The following is a 17848-nucleotide window of genomic DNA, read 5'->3' as shown; positions in this document are numbered from 1 at the left end:
TTCAGAATATGGAGCACTTTCTTAAAGCAACAGAAAGGAGAAGCTGGTCAGGTGTAGGGCAGAAAGCCACCTCTGGCGACAGATTTGGAGATCTGATTTGAGATCTGAAGCAGAAAAGGAATCTATGAAGGAGCAGGCAGTTATGCAGGCACTTTAAGTACAGTATACAATTAGATCAAAGAAGAGTTATCATACAATGCCCAGAGGCTCCATCCCTGGAATGCTGGAGGTTTCGTAATGCACCTCCATGGTTACAAGCAAGCAAAATATGCTTTAAAAAGTAAAATAAAGGTGGAAACTTAAGTTCTCAAGGTTCAGTGCCACTTCCCAGATTCTACAGATGTGAAAATGGCATTAACTACAAGCCCTGACCCCCAAGAAAGCAGGAGAGGTTGTGCCCATTCCCTGCCGCCCTGGCCAAAGCAGAGCCCTTCACCTTGCTAAGCAGCTTAGTCTCCAGCACCCAGCACCTGTCCACACTCACCTGGAGGCAGACAGAGCTTCTCTTAATTCCAGGCTGAAATCAAATGGGACAACAGGTTTGTTTTGCATCCCCACACTTATAAATTAAGAGAAAAAGCAGCCGGGCGTGTACTGCATTAATGAACAATTAGCTGCTTGGTGCTGGGTGACACCATCATGTTTTGATGAGTTTACTCACAGCATCTGGCTGCCCACCATGGCTGCTGGAACCTTTGATTTGATCCAACAAGAGCAATTCTAATCCTTGAACTTCCTAGAAAAGTTTGTGAACATGGAGTGTGCCTGGCAAATGATGGCTGGAGGCAAAAGGACTATCTCTGTTCTAATTGTAAATGAGGATAGCTGATCTCAAAGCAAAGGTGCATGGAGATGAATGTTGTCTAGAGGGCTCCCTACACTCTGTGCTTCTCCTGGAATATACTTGACGTTCTACGCACCCATCCCTCCCCTGCCATTGTGACCTGATTTGCCCCGGGAAGAGCAGAAAGCCACTACTCATGAACATGAGCAGCCAGAAGATTTTCTAAGCACCCAGCATCCATCCTGGTCCAAATCAATCCCACTCTCTACTGCCACCCCTACCTACAGTATATACAGAATGGAGAGGCGGCTGGAACAGGAAGGTTGTCTGATCTGCTTCCTTGAGGGAGGTCTCAAGGCCTATTTGTGTGTCTTGACATTATATGGTAAATGAGACATCAGCCTCCTGTTTACTGCACCCTTCCTGGTACCTCTATCATGCTTCTCCTTCCTTCCTCCTACCCCTGGGTGATTACACAGCAGCAGTGAGGAGAGGGCTTGCCCTGCTGCAGGCCTCATCTTCAAAATAGTTTTGAAATAGTTAGGCCAATGCACATGCACACACACTCTGAGCGACCAGAGGCACCAGTTGTGGAATTCAGCTCAACTCTACATGAAAACTCAGAGAGCAGCACTGTGTCTCAGAATCTCTGGGATTGTCAGAGTGCCCTGAGGAGCAAAAGGAAGAGGTGGCTTCTATGCAAGTCTTACCTGACGTCTGGAGTCTTGCCCGGAGTGAACTCGCTCGCCGAGTCCGAGGAGAAGACTGACTTCGGATGCAGGGCTGTGACGTGACTGATGATGAGTCTGCCTAGAAGAAGAGCCACAGAAGAAGAGTTTGCAACATTTTATATTAACTTTGTGGAGGTTTGTGGTTTTATTTTAAATGAGAATGATTTTAGCAGTACATACACATTTCCAAAATAGAAGCTGTAAAACACCAAAATTGGAATTTGCATAGTAGTAACATACACAATAACTGATTTGGTGTTAAGCCAATATAACCAGGGCCCACCCAAGACATTTTGGCAGCTGAGGTAGACCCCAAATGGCGCCAGGGAAGAAGGGGTAAGGGGAGATCTACATCAGGAACAAGGGGGTAAGGAAGATCAGCATTGGGGTTTGCCCCTGTGGATCCTACTGCCTGATGCGGTTGCCTCACCTTGTCTCATGGGTGGGCCGACCCTCAATATGACATACAAAGTCATGAGAATACAACAAACTTATCAGACTAAAAGTACCATATACTAAATGATGATACATTTGTTTTGGCTGATTTCCCCTCAGATCCATTTCTAAAAAATATGAAATCTGAAGTGAAAAAGGGCTTGTAGGTTATTCTTTACACTAGATCACCCAACCACCACCTGCTTGGTGTCCAGATTATACCAAAAGCGCTTCCCTGTAGGCAAAGTATGAAGCAAGAATAAGCCCAAAGATACACTCCTGCATAAGAAAGCAGGATGAAACGAATGAGGGCCAGTTACCTCTAAGTGCTCCTGACTGGTCCAAGAGCCCAATTCTGTCCTCCGAGAGCCACAGCCCAGTTCAACAGAGCGAACCCTCTCAGCAAACTTAAGGGAACAGAGGGTCTCACTTGTATTTTTCTCCACAGGAGAGACCTGACCAGGGAGGGAAAAGGGAACATTCATGATTATCCATATTTAAAGCTGAAAGAACTGAGGGAGAAGTGGTGAGCTCCTGCTGATGCCTCCCGCTTATAGATCTATGCTGTTTGTCCCCTTTCCCCAAAGGTGCATGAGATGAGAAGCAGGGAGAGAAACAGAGGGAGTCTTGCTGCCCTTTGCAACTTTGGATTACGCTGGGTTTTTCTTTCTTAGGTGGGGGTGGGGGTGGGGGATGCTCCAGGGCTGGGATTGCACAGCCAAGCACATAAAACATTTTTTTAATATCCAAACAGTGCAGGCAGGGGACTTACACCAGTTGTTGCATGCACAACTGCACATGGCAATCAAAACAGGAATGGCCTTTTTGCTAAAGTGTTATTCTGGACAATACAGAATACAATACAATACAATACATTGTGTGTAGATTGCTAACAAGAAAGAATTTTATTTGGGGTGGGGGCTGGAAATAGTTATTTGTTCTATTGTTACTTGATGTATTGCATTTGTCAATCTTTTGCAATAACCGTTACTAACTTTAAAATAACAAGCAACTGGACTGCTGAATACGTTTTTTTTATTGGGATATTATTGAAAATAAAAAAACAATATAGCAAAAGAAAACACCCAGGAATGGCATAGCTCTCAAGGAGAAGTAGGCGCATCACACTGCGCCAAATACACCAAATATGCAATTCATTATGTGTCACTTGAAAGCCCCCCCCCCCCATTATAGCTCTTATGGAAGCACCCACCTGGACCATCATGAGGGTCTTGCTGTCACCACTGAGAGAGTCTTGAAGTAGGTAGGTCAGCTTGGAGTTGCGGAATGGCACATGGCCCTGGCGGGAACGCAGGGCATAGATCACATCTCCCAAAGCTGAGAGCGATTTGTTGATGTACTGGGCCTCACGCAGCCTGCTCCCCTCTGCACCAGACCTCCCCACACGCTCAGATCCTGCCAGATCGACCAAATTCAGCTTCCCTAGGAGGAAAGAAGTCAGGCACACCTGAACTACAATCCTGAGCATACTTACTTGCGAATAAATATGTTTAGGACTGAGCTATTAGTATTCAACAAGACTTTGGGTCTCGGCAAACAACAGCCAGAGCTATCAATGATCAAGCGCCCTTCTAAGTTCACCAAGAAACCAAAGAGCTTGGATGTATGTAGAAACTGGTGATCAAGAACCCAAGGGTTCAGCTACTGGTTTGTCGGTGGGAAACACAATGCAAAGGAACTATCCTTGGCTACCAGCCAAAGTGATGCCCAATAATGTTTCTTACAATTTATTCTGCTCAATTAAACCTGGTGGCTCATTGCATGGACCTCTCCTGGACCTTGTCTCAAGTATCAACCGGCCTGAGCTACATTGTAATTTGGCTATCATCTACAAAATTATTTGACATTCCTCAATGATCTGTTTCCTGTGTGATTCACTTACAACCTAGGTTAGGAGACCATGTTTCCTTCATGGTTGACAACAACTAGGAGTAAATTTCTACCAACCTGTGGTTCGTATTCCTGTGCTGTAATCAATTCCCCTCACTGTGATAATCAGGAGGGCGTGAGATCGGGAGCTGTGCTCGTTCAAGTAGGTGCTTTCAGTCACTCGGTTGATATGACCAAATTCAAAGACCTAGAATAAGTGCACAGAGAGAGAGCGAGACAGTCAAGCCACACCTGCCTTCAGCAGCCAGTTCTCACATAGGCCTCTCTCTCTGACCATCATCCCAGGCACTTGGCGCCCATTCAGAGGGCAGCAGAATCTCTGAGCAGCAGAGAGTGCCTTTGCAGAACTTCCCTGGCACCACATAGTCAGTGGAAGTCCTTAAGATTTGCTACACATGAAAACAGCTGAAAACTCAAAGCCCAAGAAACAGGAAAAAAGATGCAGGCTGCGCAGTAAACTCAGCTTCACAGTGCAACGTGCACAATACTGCCCACATCGCATTTTTATATAATCCTAAAAATCAAAGCAGTTTCTGGTACTTGTGTCATAAAATACTCATTAAAATTCTTCATTTATTCTTCCTGTAAATCTCATTTACAGAAGTGAGCCTTTCTGAACTTCCCTTGCCTGGACCTAGACTGGGGGTGGTGCTTGACTTGCTATTCAAAATGAAGCCTCCTTGCCCGTTTTCTAACCTGGTTGATGTCTTCTACACAGTGCACAGGGAACTCTGTCAGGCCTGGCACATAGAGCTGTCCACTACCATCCGGGCACAGTTTGATGTCCAACTTCTCCTGGGGCTCCTTTCCAAGCAGGTCTCTGAAAGAGAGAGGCAAGCAAGATCTTTGTAAGGCTATGTGCTCCAAAAGGACACTTTTCCAGCACAGAAAGATGAGTTAGGGATGCAGTAGGTGAGAGACAGTTGCCGAAGAATCAGTAACAAATAGACACCCAATATTTGATTGCTAAAAGAAAAACCCCACATTGGTTCTCTTGCAGCAGGATCAGGTCCCTTGCCTAAAGGGCTGTTTCATCCTTCCCAAGTTACAAATTGCAGGTGGACAGTGTTCTTCAACCTGAGAGTGTCCAATATCAACACCATTCCAAGTGCTTTGAACAGAGGCAGAGAACGGCTAATGGAGGGAAGGAGGGAAGAACCATGGAACAAGTATTCCTCAGTCAAAGGAATTTTTTTAGCTGAACAAACTCTAACAAGTCACAATGAACTGCCTTGGCTAAGAGTGCTGCTACCCAAGAGGAACTAAATTCTGAAAACAGGTGAACAGAGCTGCCACTGCAAGAGCTAATTCTGTCTCGGGGCTCAGTTCTGAAACTTGCTTCAACACCAGAACTAGTTTCCAGAGCACCTGAATAGGGATATTGCCTTGTTATATGGGGCGGGGTCGCTTCTCCTGCAGAAAGCACAAGCTGTTCCACCACCACCCCTGAAATTGTTTTTTGGGACATTCCAAACCCTAGGGTTTTGAATCTAGGGACTGAGAGGTCTTTGGCATCCTGTGGTTACCTGAGGGCTTCATTGTAGATCTCAGCCACACTGACAGTGATCTGGTAGTTCCAGTCGGAGGCTTTTGCCTGCACTTCTGAGAAGAGAAGCTGCAGTGCCCGCTGGTTGATTCCTGGGTTTTCGGGAGTCCCCTAGTGAGGAAAATGGAAGGAAGGACATCATGTTCCTTCAATGTATTAACATTACATAAGAAGAAAGGAACACCAGAAAGAGTGCGTGTGCGCGCGCGCTCATGCCAGGCAGTCCAGCACACCATCACTGACTCACTCATCAATTTCCCTTCCCTCTATCCATCTCCCTGCCATCCCCAGTAGTGGGGGACACACAGTTTTTCTGTAAAAATGAAAAAATAGTGAAACCTTATAAAGGCTAAAAGGTAGTATTTTGAACTCTAATACCACAAATCCCCCTCAGCAAACATGGAAACACTATACAACACAGTCTGCCCCAAACAGCAGCCAGAAAGCCTAAATAGCAAGTGGTGTTTTCAAAAGAAATAAAGGAAATTGGACCACTCCTACCCCTTGAGGCACAGCAGGTGGGAGAAAGGATTAACCATGCTCTTCCAGTGAAGGAGGAATCAAGACTGGTGAGAAGATTCCCTCCTTTTCCAGTTGACCACAGGTAACCAGATTTATTTACTCCTAGTTTTGACACTGCCTTCCAAAAGAAGAGGTAACCCTTTCCTGTATACTCCACCCCTGTAATGAGTACGAGCAGGAAGGAGTGTTTTCTTTTGGAACCTAAAACTGCACAACAATGCAGCCTGAAAAACCTTTGGAAGAGCATTGAGCAGCTGCAGGGCCACATTTTAGGGACTTACCAAATGAATATCCCATGGGGCAAGACCTCCTGGGATGGTGTGAATAATGGGACGTTCATAAGGGGAAAGGTGCTCCCCAAGATATGTGGGCCCAAGGATACCTTTAAAAAGTGAGAGCCACCACCTTGAACTGAACTTGGAAACACACTCGCAGGCATGCAATATGGGCTTTATATTCAGTCCCCACCCCCAAATAGGCATTTAGCACTAGCTGAACAACCCCACAACAGGGCTATGGAAACTGCAGAATCGGCAAATCGTTTAAAAAGGAACTGAAAAGCAGCTCACCTCCATTGTGTATGTCTTGCCGGCACCTGTCTGGCCATAGGCAAAAATGCAAACATTGTAACCATCAATGCAGGATGTGATCAGGGCTTGAACTTCCCGGAAGACCTTTAAAAAACAAAGTTTGCGTAAGGCATTGGCAGAGTACTTTGCTCCGCTGCCATCAGGCTCATACATATCCATGAGACTACTAAGTCCAAACTAAATGAATGACAACCTCTTTACATATAGAGTTAAGGAGGAAGATGAGATACTGCAGCAACAGCAACATGTCTAATTTGCCTGCTGGTAAACACATTCCTACCTAGTTAAGTAACTCAACAAATGAGACGTTTCCCTTCAAGCTACGTTCCTCCTTCTCTCACCCAGCAGACATTCTTGCTAACTTAACTGGAGAACACCGTGACTATACTTACATCTTCCTGTGTTGCTTCAGGAGGAAAAACCTTGTCAAGTTCAAATGATACCAGCTTCCCTCTATGCATCAGATGCAAGATGGCATCATCATCAGGGTCAAATGTCACCGCACTGGCAGCCTCTGGCCCATCGCCATCCTCTTTACATACTGGCCGAACACGGCCAAACACACGGATATTGCCTTAAAGGGAAATTATAGCTTTATAAATCTGAGAACAGCTGGCTCCGAGGCTCCTAGGCCACCCCACAGAGAATCACAGTGGCTGATGGTTATCTCAACCACTAGGCTATATTCCAAAAGAACCATCTTTCCAAATGGCATTTAGGGGCAGGCCAAGGTTCAGAACCTTGTTTTTGGTGAAGCAGAATGTGTGCAAATCCACACTTTGTCTGCCAGACAGCCATCAGCAAAACCACCTGAGCCACAATGAACACCCCGTGCATAAGAGATAGGAAGATGTTTCCACCGCAAAGGCTCCCCCAACTCTCAAGCTGGGAACCCCAGAAAACACCACCTCAACTTCCTATCAGATAGCCTCAGCGGTCAAGTGGCATCTATGCCATGCCCTCAAGGAACCCATACATAGGGACTCACAGACCTTTCAACCGCACAAGTTCATTGTGACATTTCTTCCGGAGCTGCAGTTCTCTGCGGTACTTCCTCAAGAGCTCCTGATTTGTACTGTTGACCTCTTCAATGGCTTGGCCAATCTTTGAAGAGAGGACAAAAGAGTTAGGGGGAATATGTCACACTCTGCGAGGTGGAGAATCTTACTCCTCCTCATCTCATCCAGATCTTCCCATCTCAACTGAGCCACTCATAATTAAAAAGGAACTTTACAACCAACAGGGAAGGTGCAGCACCACACCATTTAGAGGGCGGGAATCAGCCCTGAGATTTGGAAGTAGGACAGTCTTGCTGCTGGACTGACCTCAGCCTTGGCACTCTGTAGGGCTTCTTGGAGAAGAACAGGAAATTCTTTGACCTGCCGCTTCAGGCTATTGTAATCATTTGTAAGGGTTCGAAGAGCTGGCTGGAGAGTCAGGAGATTTGTCCTCACTCCTACGGAGATGAATAAATGTACATTAAGGCATCGCTACAGACTCATACATTTTCCCATTTTCATTTGCAAAAAGCATTTCTCCTCCTTAAACAAAACCTCCATAAGGCAGATGCTGGTTCAAATGATCTCTGAACTGAAAGGCAGCTGCTTCTTCAAAAGCCAAACCAGGCCCTTGAGAGAAATGTTTGGCCAGCTTGAAGATACTCACCTGCTAGGTTCTCGTGGACAGCTTTCATTTCTACCTGGGCTCGAGCAAATGCTTCTTCAATGGCTCGATTCTTGTCCTCCTCCATGTTCTGCATCTCCTCCAGCATCTGCTCGTGGGCCCGCTCCAACTCAGACTCATACAATGTAACCTAGGAAACACAGCAAAGGAACCTGTCAGGGTGAAGAGGCCAGGCTACCACTTTCCCTCTCCTCTAGGGCAGGCAAATCTCTCCAATAGGTTCCTCTCTGTTTCTCATTTTTTCAATCTTATGTTCAGTTACCCACATTTCTACATGGGTTTGCAGTTTTTTAAAAATAATACAGTGGTACCTCAGGTTAAGAACTTAATTCGTTCTGGAGGTCTGTTCTTAACCTGAAACTGTTCTTAACCTGAAGCACCACTTTAGCTAAGGGGTCTCTTGCTGCCGCTGCGCCACTGCTGCACGATTTCTGTTCTTATCCTGAAGCAAAGTTCTTAACCCGAGGTAATATTTCTGGGTTAGCGGAGTCTGTAACCTGAAGCGAATGTAACCCGAGGTACCACTGTAATAATCTTATGAACATTCACCAGCATTTTAACCTGAATTTCTTCTTATGACACACATTTTTGTGTGCAATTTCCCCTAATAAAATTATATTTGTATGTTATTTTCACAGATATATATATTTGTGTGCAAACATTATCCTAGTATATGAATTTTTGTACACATTACTTGGCTAGAGAACCATACTAAAAATCTAAGAATTGTGAATTTCAAAGGACAACTGTTTCAGTTCATGTATGGTTTCAGGAAGCATGAATGTGGTAGGTTTGAGTTTAAATGAATGTAAACTTAATGGAATTTCTCCCCCATCCCTCCTCTAACATCCATCAAAAGAGTGCCTTCTGCTGCCGATAGGAAGGCATTAGGACCCAGGGACAGGTTGCACACCAGTGAGGCTTGAGAGAGAGAACTGGAAAGAGGGCCCTGGAGCAGCAGGTAGAGCCCAGAGAGGAGGAAGAGGATACTGCTGCAGAAGTGTAGCAAGAGGGGGACCAAGAAGCTAAAGAATACATAAGTCTCTTAGCAAAGAAGAAAGCACCAACAAATGAAGAAGCACCCTTAGCGCTTCCTGTTCTTCCCACCTGCATCATTTTGAACAAGTTGCCTGAGCTCTGCTTCTCTCTCTTTTTCCACACTCAGAAGGTGCTCACCTGAGCTCTGAGCTGCACTGCTGCTTTCTGAGAGTTCTGCAGTTGCTGTTCCATCTCTTTCAGCACCTGTCTCTGCATCCCAACTTGGTCTTGCAAGTACTGGTTCCGGGACTGGGCTTCACAGAGGGCCTGCTTGGTCTTTGAGGACTCGACTTCCACGGTCTTGATTACATACTGGGGGAGGAAAAGCAAGAAACACAGCTACAGAAGTGAGACACGGCCACAGTTCATTATAGGTGACCTTAAGGATCCTTTCCAACTCTACAACTCTACTTGAGGGCAGCTTATGAAAATAAGAGATACTCTGGATCTCTGACTGAAGCTCTTCTGGAGACTGATGACTCTTTAAGCAGTTTCACTTTCAGGAAACTCATGGACTAAAGCCTTCACAGCAAGCTATTCTGCCTCACCTTAATCTGCTGAGGCTGGGCTTTGAGGCTGGCTATTGTCTCCTGGCTATCCCTCAGTCTGCGGCTGAGCCTTTCCTCCTCCTCTGCCTTCTCTGCTAGGGAGTCTTTCAGCCGGAGCTCCACCTCAGCCAGGCGATTGGTTTTCTGCTCCACTTCTAGGTCCAGCTCCGACAGGCGCCCTTTCACCTCTTCTGCTTCTTGCTTTAGTTGGGCCAGCTTTTCCTGCAACTTCACATTCTCCTGAGTAGTAAACAGGGAGGAATGAATATAGCATATAATGAACATGACTGCAGCTGAGCAGCCTGCAGCCCCACCCCAGCAGAAAGAAGAAGCAACTCTTTTTACCTGGCTGTGCTCGCAGTTCACGCATTTCACAGGATGCTTCTTCTTGAGCTCCTGCAGTTGTGCCTCGCACATCTTCATCTCTTGTTTCAGACGCACATTTTCTGCAACCAAAAGGTCCCGGTGCTTCTCCAGATCTGTGCCACCCTAAAAAAAAGGGCATGGGAGGCAGGCAGGGTGTTAGAGGAACCTATGCATTATGAGCAATTTTACTACTTTAACTACCAAGTCACCTACTGGACCTGAGGGAAATCACAAGAAAAGCTTGAAAGTTTCCCACTGAAAAAATTAACAGTGGAAATTATTTTTTATTTATTTATTTATTAAAATGTTTCCATCCCACCAACTCCCAAAGGTATCTATGTTCAAAAACATGCCATTTGTTTGAGCAGAACAAACAGGCAATATATATATGAGTGGATCATTCCTCCTCTAATAAGTTACCAGCTACAGAAGCACTGTCACCTGTGCCTAATTAATATAAATAAATTCAAAAAACCCTTTTCATTGATAAAGTGAGAGAAGGAATGCTTACTATGAGATCTGACTGGATGTGCAGATAACATCCCACATTCACTCTCAGATCTAATTGGCTTTAATTATAGATTTGTTGCCTCTATTCTTTGTTTGGGTGCAGTCAAATTAGTAAGAATCTAGACTATTAGATGCAGGAACACTATCTTTTGAAGACACCAGGAGACTTCTAGAGGGTCCCAGTCAGAGGAAGGAATATGGCTCAGAGGCAAAGCGCATGCTTTTCTTGCAGAAAGCCATGGCCAGTCACTGTGGACAACACTGAGCTAGATAGACCAATGGGCTGTTGTGGCATAAGGCAGCTCCCTACGTTCCCAGAAAAATGACTCACCGGCTACACTTTGTTTGCAAACTCTCTCAATAAATTTAGCTGAATTGATCTAGCAGTACTGTGTGTAGGTGGGTTAATTGCCATTTTCCTTCACACCCACCAGTGCTGGTAACACCCTTATAATTTGTACACTTGGCATTTTGCATTGTGTGGACTATTGCTTTTGTTATTCAATTATTAACATATCTGTAGTGTACTTATTACATATTCATTTTGTTTCCTGCATGTGTTTTTCAACGCTGGGTGCATTTTGGATCCTGCTGTTTATGGGCAACTCCTCTTCAGCTCTTTTTTCCTTCAGAAAAGCAGACACCAGGCAGGGTCTCTAAGCTTATACTTCTCCCACAGGTGTTTCCAAATGGAGTGGCCCTGCGCTTCCCAACTCCCAGCATCAAGAAGAAATTCTTATCAGGCGGAAAGAACTGAACTTGCACAGAAACAAGTCCTGTCTTTATGATGGGGAGCATATCACTACTGGAAATAGGTGTCATCTCCTCAGATGAGATGGACCAATTTAGAGCTAAGTCCTCAGCAATGTTAAGGGAAGGGTTTGTTAAACAACAACAACAACAACAGCATAAAGCAAGGATTATAAACACTACGGGAAAATCTGCATGATAACAGGATTAACCTTTCCAATGGGAAGGGGGGAGATTTCAGCAAAGTAACTCAAGAGTGGGAGAATTCACAGTACTTCCTGCCTAGGCCAAATCAATAAGCAAAGTGTGATGAACTCAGCTGTTTACAGGAACATGTTGAATTTCCACAAACATCAGCAAACAGGCTGCTTGCAATGCTTTTTGGGGGAGACCTCAGGAAAAATGGAGGTCAATGTGGGTCAAATTCACCACATTTAACTTGCAAAACTTGTAACCCTGTGCTAAGCCACCTTCAGGGTTTTGCTTCACATATAATTGCAAAAGCCAAGTTGCTCATTCAGAACAATTTTAGTCACATACATGAGCACCAGTTGGGGTAAAGAAATCCAAAGCTATACACATGTGTACACACACACACACACACACACACACAAAAGAATTGCTGCCGTAACATGCATTCCTACTCAGAAAGGAGTTCAACAGCAGTTACTTCCTCTGTTTATAGTTTAGCCTACATGTAAATGTTTTCATGATACATGTATTATGGAAGAAAGTCTTTCGGAGATGTTAGCAGTGCAAAGAAGCTTATGTAGCTCACCAACACGGAATGGAGCCTGTTCATTTCCTGTGCTTGCTCCAGGAGTTGGTCCTTCAGACTTTCTGTCTACCAACGCAGAAAGGTAGCTTTAAATACATATCACTTCCACGTTGGAAGGAAAACAGAGGTGTACTTGACAGTTAAGTTTCTTAAATTTATAAGACTGACCATCAATAAAACTATACAAGTGGCTTATTTAAAATAATAGAACAATTAAGAATAAATACAGTATTTTTCCATAGCAGAAACAGTACAAAACAGTTTGCAGGTTAGCTTTAAACCACACTAAAAGAGACGGGGAGGGAAAGAGAAAGGCTTATTTAAAACCACACTGAAAAAGTGAATGCTAAGGGTCTTTTTTGAAACACAAGTTCAAAAGGCATTTTCAGTGGTGATTCCCCAATTGTGGAATGTTTTCCCCAGAGAAACCCTCCTGCAGCCAACACTGTCAGCTCACTGGGCGGAAACATTACTTTTCACTGTTTAAGGATCTTAATTTAATCGTGATGTGGAAAGATTCTGGTCTGTTTTGGTGTTTACCTTTTAGTGGGGTAGGGTAAGATTAATCCTTCTTATTCTTGTTCTAAAACTGCAAGTATCCAAATTTGTGGATGGCATGAACTTATTCAGGATGGTAAAATATTGAGCAGATTGTTAAGTGCTCTTAAAGGTCCATTATAAAGTTTCTTACTAGGGAATTCAAGAAAGTACTACACACAGGTATTGCTTTTGCAGAAAAAACTATCACAAGCACACAGCATGGTCTCTCCATGTATTTTTTTTTGGGGGGGGGGGGGTCCTATAATGACGCAATTACTTTACTGAGACAAATCCTGGGATGGGATGACTAATCTAGGATGCCATCCAGGATGAGGCAATGATTCCACAAGCTGCTCCCAAAAAAATAGCTAACAGAGATGCATGTTGTCCCGCTACAAGGAGCCTGAATGACAACATACCTGGTTCTGCAGCTGTACAGTCTGACTGAGTTGGCTGCTCTCTTGTGCAGAAAGCTTTTCCTGCAGCAGCAACAACTCTTGCTGCAGCTGCAACTTTTCCTCTTGTAGCTGGGCCAAAGAGTCCACCAACTTCTGTACCATGGGAAGCTGACGTGCCCCCGGCAAGCTGGGCCGTTTCCCACTGAAGAATCTTCCCTCTGCAACAAAGCAGGAAATTATTATCAAGCAGAGCAGGTGCCAGGCAGAGATGAGATGAGAGGAAGATTAGCATGTGATGAAGCGGAGTGCTACACCATGAAGGGCCGTGAACAGTACGAACTGCAAAGCAAGATCTTCTGATGCAAGATGAAATGCACCTGCCAAGCATTATTGCAGGAAGGATTGTTGGTGGGTGTGCGTAGGCCACGGGCTATTTCTCCCACCAAAACTCTGGGCAGAGCCAACAGCCAACAAAGCCTAACATTAGCATGATGACCAAAGAAAGGAATGCTGTGATGCTGCTGAAGTCAAAGAAAAATTACCTTGCATGTTAGATATTTACCCTCAGCAGTTGCCAAGAGGTTGGACCAAATTTATATTCTCAAATGGAGAATTGTCCTCTCTTTGGCCTTACAGCTCATGGGGCAACTTGAAATCTGCTTAGCCCCTGGTAGTCACCTAATGTTGTACAACCCTATGCATGGCTACTCAAAAGTAAGCCCTACTAAGTGCAATGGAGATTACTCCCAGATAAGCACAGTTAGTTAGGATTGTTGTCAAAGTCTGCATAACCGCTCATGTATGGTCGTACCTTGGAAGTCGAACAGAATCCATTCTGGAAGTCCATTTGACTTCCAAAACGTTCAAAACCCTGTCAGACGTTTGGGTTCCAAAAGAACATTCGCAAACTGGAACAATCACTTCTAGGTTTCCGACGTTCTGGAGCCAAAACGTGCGATTTCCAGGGCGTTTAGGATCCAAGGTACGACTGTACTTCAAATGAACTTTTACAAAATTCAGACTTCACAATATTTTCCACATGCCCTAGGGGACATATGTTTTTCTCTCTCCCCACCCTCCGCAAAATAGCTTTTTCCCCTTTTACTGAATATCTAGCTCTGCAGAATGTAAAAATATGATTACTGCTTTGTGACTTTTTAGTTAGGACATAATGAAAAGTGTTACCCTAATGTTTTGATTTTAATGGACAGGCACAGCTACTGTACCTTCCCATCTTTACCTAACAAAAATGAGTATGTCTGAGTGAAGCCTGGGCTGTTTCGTATTTTAAGAAAGCATTATTCATTCGCACACAGAAATAATTGCCTCCGATCTTACAAAAAAGCACAGAGAAACAGCTTTCCAAGCACAGCGACGTAAGTACGCATCTCGGGGAGATGGCATAGTAAGACAGAAAAGACAGAGATGCCACATCACCACTTCTTGCTGCCCAAAACTCCCTGAAGAAGTTTGGCAAGTGGGATGCACACAATGACCACACAAGCATGGAGAAGAGATAAATACCACACTGCCTCTGTGCCCCAGGTGGAGGAGCTCTTCACTCACAGCAGTCTGAATTCCTGTCACCATAAGCAAGAAGAAAGAAGAACACACAGAAGACAGAACCTATGATTCCGCAAAGTCGAAAATACCCAAGTTGTTCTGTGGGCAACTAAAAATAAATACTATCTCCCTCCCTCCACCCAACAGCTGGTTGGTTTGTGAAAGGAGCAGAGAATGCAGAGCAAAAAGGGGTCACTACATATGAGAAATAAACAGCTAATGACAGATGAAGAAATATCTATCTAAGAAACAGTTATATGATCAACAACTTTAGGATAGCATCACTACACCACATATTATTGGCACCAGCTGTTCAAAAGAAGCTGGCATTGCAGGGTTCCCTTAAAGTCTCTTCTGCTAGTGCTAGATACTACTCATGTCTGGACCAGGCACATGGCTCTGGAAAGAGCTCCCAGACCCCACTGCCAGATAGCCAGGCTGTTCCAGAGGTTCAGCAGCTCCAGAGGGAGCCATTTTGTCAGAGGGCAAAAAGCAGCAATGCTGGGCAGCTGGCCTTGCCTTGCCGGCTGGGGCAGGGAGAATTCCTTAGATTACCTTACATAACTTCCTCCATTACTTCTGCAGCCAGAGCACACTCAAGATTGGAGACAAAAGATCTGGGTCAGCCTCCTAACAACAGAGGCAATGGCCAAAAGAGGAAAGCATCAAATCTGCCCTTGACTGTTTGAAAGGAGGCACACATAGTACTCTTTTAGAGGAGGGATTTATCTTAATGCCCTCTTCTAAACTGGGGTTTGTGTGTGAATGTGCATTATAGGCAGGGTCATTCCTTTGCTTCCAAGGAGAGCTCCTGAGCTGTTAACAGCTGTATGACAGATAGACATAGATGAAGTTTTTTACACTTCTGAATCTTTATGCTAGGGAAAGTTGTTTAATTTTTGCTAATTTAACATTTGTCTCAATACAGCCAATAATGCCATTCAATCCCAAATGAATCATCATACTCTCAAAGAACAAACTTGGATGGTCAAGTGCTAATTGCTTTACAGGTAAAACTGGGCCACCAGAAAATTAAAAGTATGCAAGCACCCAACTTTAAAAGACTTTAAACAACAACAATCAGCCCTGGGAGCTTCAGAATATTGAAGGCATAAAGACAAGGAAAAAATAATAAAGCAACAAAAGTTAATGCCTGGAAGAGAAACTTCTGGCTTTGCACTGTACACCAAACAAACGCTAAGGATACACTGCAACATTTTGGTACAGCTCATACTCATATTTATTTCTGACATTCTGCCCTGACTTTCTATATAAAATATAGTCTAGGTGGTTACATATATACATAGTACATATAAAAACATCCTGAAAGTGATCATGTTGTTGTTTGGTAAAAGAAACAGAAGTGGAACATTCAAGTGAATCAATATTGAACTGTTATGGAGGGTTGGAATTACAAAATTTTAATTATTTATTGACTGACTTAAGGTAATCACAGGACCATGGCTTGAGTATTAATTGATAAGGCATTTAGTGTATGCCTTCTGTCGGTACAGATATATTTTTACATGCTTATAGAACAGAAAATAGATAGACAAGGGCAAGACCTTCATCTCTGCAATGCATGCACTACACTTGCAGCCACTTCATTAACAGCCATCACATCCAGTCCGAAATAGCCAAGGAATATCCCTGTGTGAAACCATGGAGCATGACTACCAGTCAGTGCAGACAGTATGGAGTCAGGTGGATCCATGGGTCTGATTCAGTATATTGTAGGATTATATATCACCCTGAGAGATGTGAAAGGTGATTAAAAACAGCAACAATAACAACGCTGCAGTTTCTGACAGGTAGTCAAATAATATCAAGATAAAATCACACCAATTAAAAACCAGTCAAAATAGTAACAGCAGATTATAATTACCCTGTGCTGCTTTCCCTGCACATGTCTCAAGCAGGTGACATACCCACCCATCACTTCATGATTTCCCATAGGCTGTGCTGAGCCTAGAAGAGACACCTGAGAAAAACCTGGGAACTAATACCTGGGAGGAAACAGATGCATGTCTTACCAACCCTGACCTGGATCTAAAGTCCATTTCAGACCTCCAAGGATAAAAATGAAAGGGCTCTAACAAGGCCAACATTCAGAGCTGTCAACTGATGTGCCAGCCTTTTTTAGAAGGGTCATCTCATAGTCATCATTCCACATCACCTAATTGTATGTCCTGCACCCAATATAGTTAATAACTCCTTGCAAATGTTACACTTGTGTGGTTCTATTAAAAGGAAAAGGATGAGTACTCCAGTCCCACTACAAACATCAAGCAGCAGGTGTAGCTGGCTTGTTAAAACATTCTTTTCTTTCCTACAATATTTTTAAGCTAATGTCTGCAGAAGGATAAACTATTTCAATATGTCCAGCTGCTCATCCAACACTCTTTCTGATGCTCATACACCATTTATTCTACCTTTTTATTTCTACGCTGCCTTTCCCCTGTCAACCACCCTACAGGCTACAGTAAGAGAGAAAGCGGCTAGCCCAAAGTCAAGAAGCAAGCTGCTTGCATAATAGGTGGAGACTTGAATGGAGGCTTCCCGTGTCCACATCTGGCATTCTAACTACTATCCTGTCTGATAAGGAAACAGACAAGCAACCCCCACCAATCTGGTCTCAGTCAAAGGATCTTCTGAAGATGCCATCCAGTTCCACTTTATAAGCTTCTGTGCAGAACTCATTTTCTGCTTACTTATTCTTTCCCCCTCCACCCTGTGCCCCTCACTCACTCTTTTCTGTCTGCAGTGCTCTTCTCCCCTCCTGGTCATAGCCGTGTTGCCATCTTGCTTTAATGCTCTCTCTTCCGTGCAAACTCTCTCCTCACACTCCTTCACTGAAGCACTTTGTTGTGAGGCCTCACAAAGGGGAGAAATGGGACTCGCTGCAACTTCCAAATCAGCACAAAACAGGGAGCACCTCCTCACTCTGATATGTCTGGGCAAGCTCAGGCAATTAAGGCTCAGAAGACCAGAGAAAGGGAAGCCAGAAGAGCTGAACTGTAACTCTCTCCTGGCATCAATTCTTCCTTTTTGGAGGGAGGTCAATAACAAGGGGTACTTAGGGTGCAGTAAGGCACAACATGTGGGGGAAATGTGCCAGTGGAAAACTGACAATGTGCATATGTGTTTATTAGGCA

At 44.2% G+C, this 17848-nt stretch overlaps 1 protein-coding gene across 16 annotated transcripts in view; it reads right to left on the bottom strand.

Annotated features, from left to right (window-relative positions):
• The window catches only part of KIFC3 (kinesin family member C3), a 34258-nt gene that overhangs the window by 2126 nt on the left and 14284 nt on the right, over positions 1 to 17848 (bottom strand). For 8 of the 16 annotated variants that reach the window (XM_083452867.1, XM_083452879.1, XM_083452875.1 and 5 more), the window contains 16 exons: positions 13152 to 13348; positions 12193 to 12258; positions 10134 to 10277; positions 9789 to 10028; positions 9379 to 9552; positions 8185 to 8332; positions 7845 to 7975; positions 7512 to 7623; positions 6912 to 7093; positions 6499 to 6603; positions 5388 to 5518; positions 4558 to 4681; positions 3919 to 4048; positions 3164 to 3393; positions 2271 to 2405; positions 1495 to 1594 (listed from right to left, as the gene is read on the bottom strand). In XM_083452867.1, the coding sequence (XP_083308993.1) occupies positions 1495 to 1594; positions 2271 to 2405; positions 3164 to 3393; positions 3919 to 4048; positions 4558 to 4681; positions 5388 to 5518; positions 6499 to 6603; positions 6912 to 7093; positions 7512 to 7623; positions 7845 to 7975; positions 8185 to 8332; positions 9379 to 9552; positions 9789 to 10028; positions 10134 to 10277; positions 12193 to 12258; positions 13152 to 13348 (2349 nt within the window). Of the gene's footprint in view, positions 1 to 484; positions 518 to 1494; positions 1595 to 2270; positions 2406 to 3163; positions 3394 to 3918; positions 4049 to 4557; positions 4682 to 5387; positions 5519 to 6498; positions 6604 to 6911; positions 7094 to 7511; positions 7624 to 7844; positions 7976 to 8184; positions 8333 to 9378; positions 9553 to 9788; positions 10029 to 10133; positions 10278 to 12192; positions 12259 to 13151; positions 13349 to 14654; positions 14711 to 17441; positions 17568 to 17848 lie in introns of all 16 variants that reach the window. The other 8 variants (XM_083452881.1, XM_083452882.1, XM_083452869.1 and 5 more) reach the window with 4 other exon arrangements.

This window comes from Podarcis tiliguerta, assembly GCF_965153285.1.
Source record: "Podarcis tiliguerta genome assembly, chromosome: 8".
Taxonomy (NCBI): domain Eukaryota; kingdom Metazoa; phylum Chordata; class Lepidosauria; order Squamata; family Lacertidae; genus Podarcis; species Podarcis tiliguerta.
Note: the sequence above shows the minus strand (reverse complement) of the source record. Positions and strands in the feature narration are given on the sequence as shown.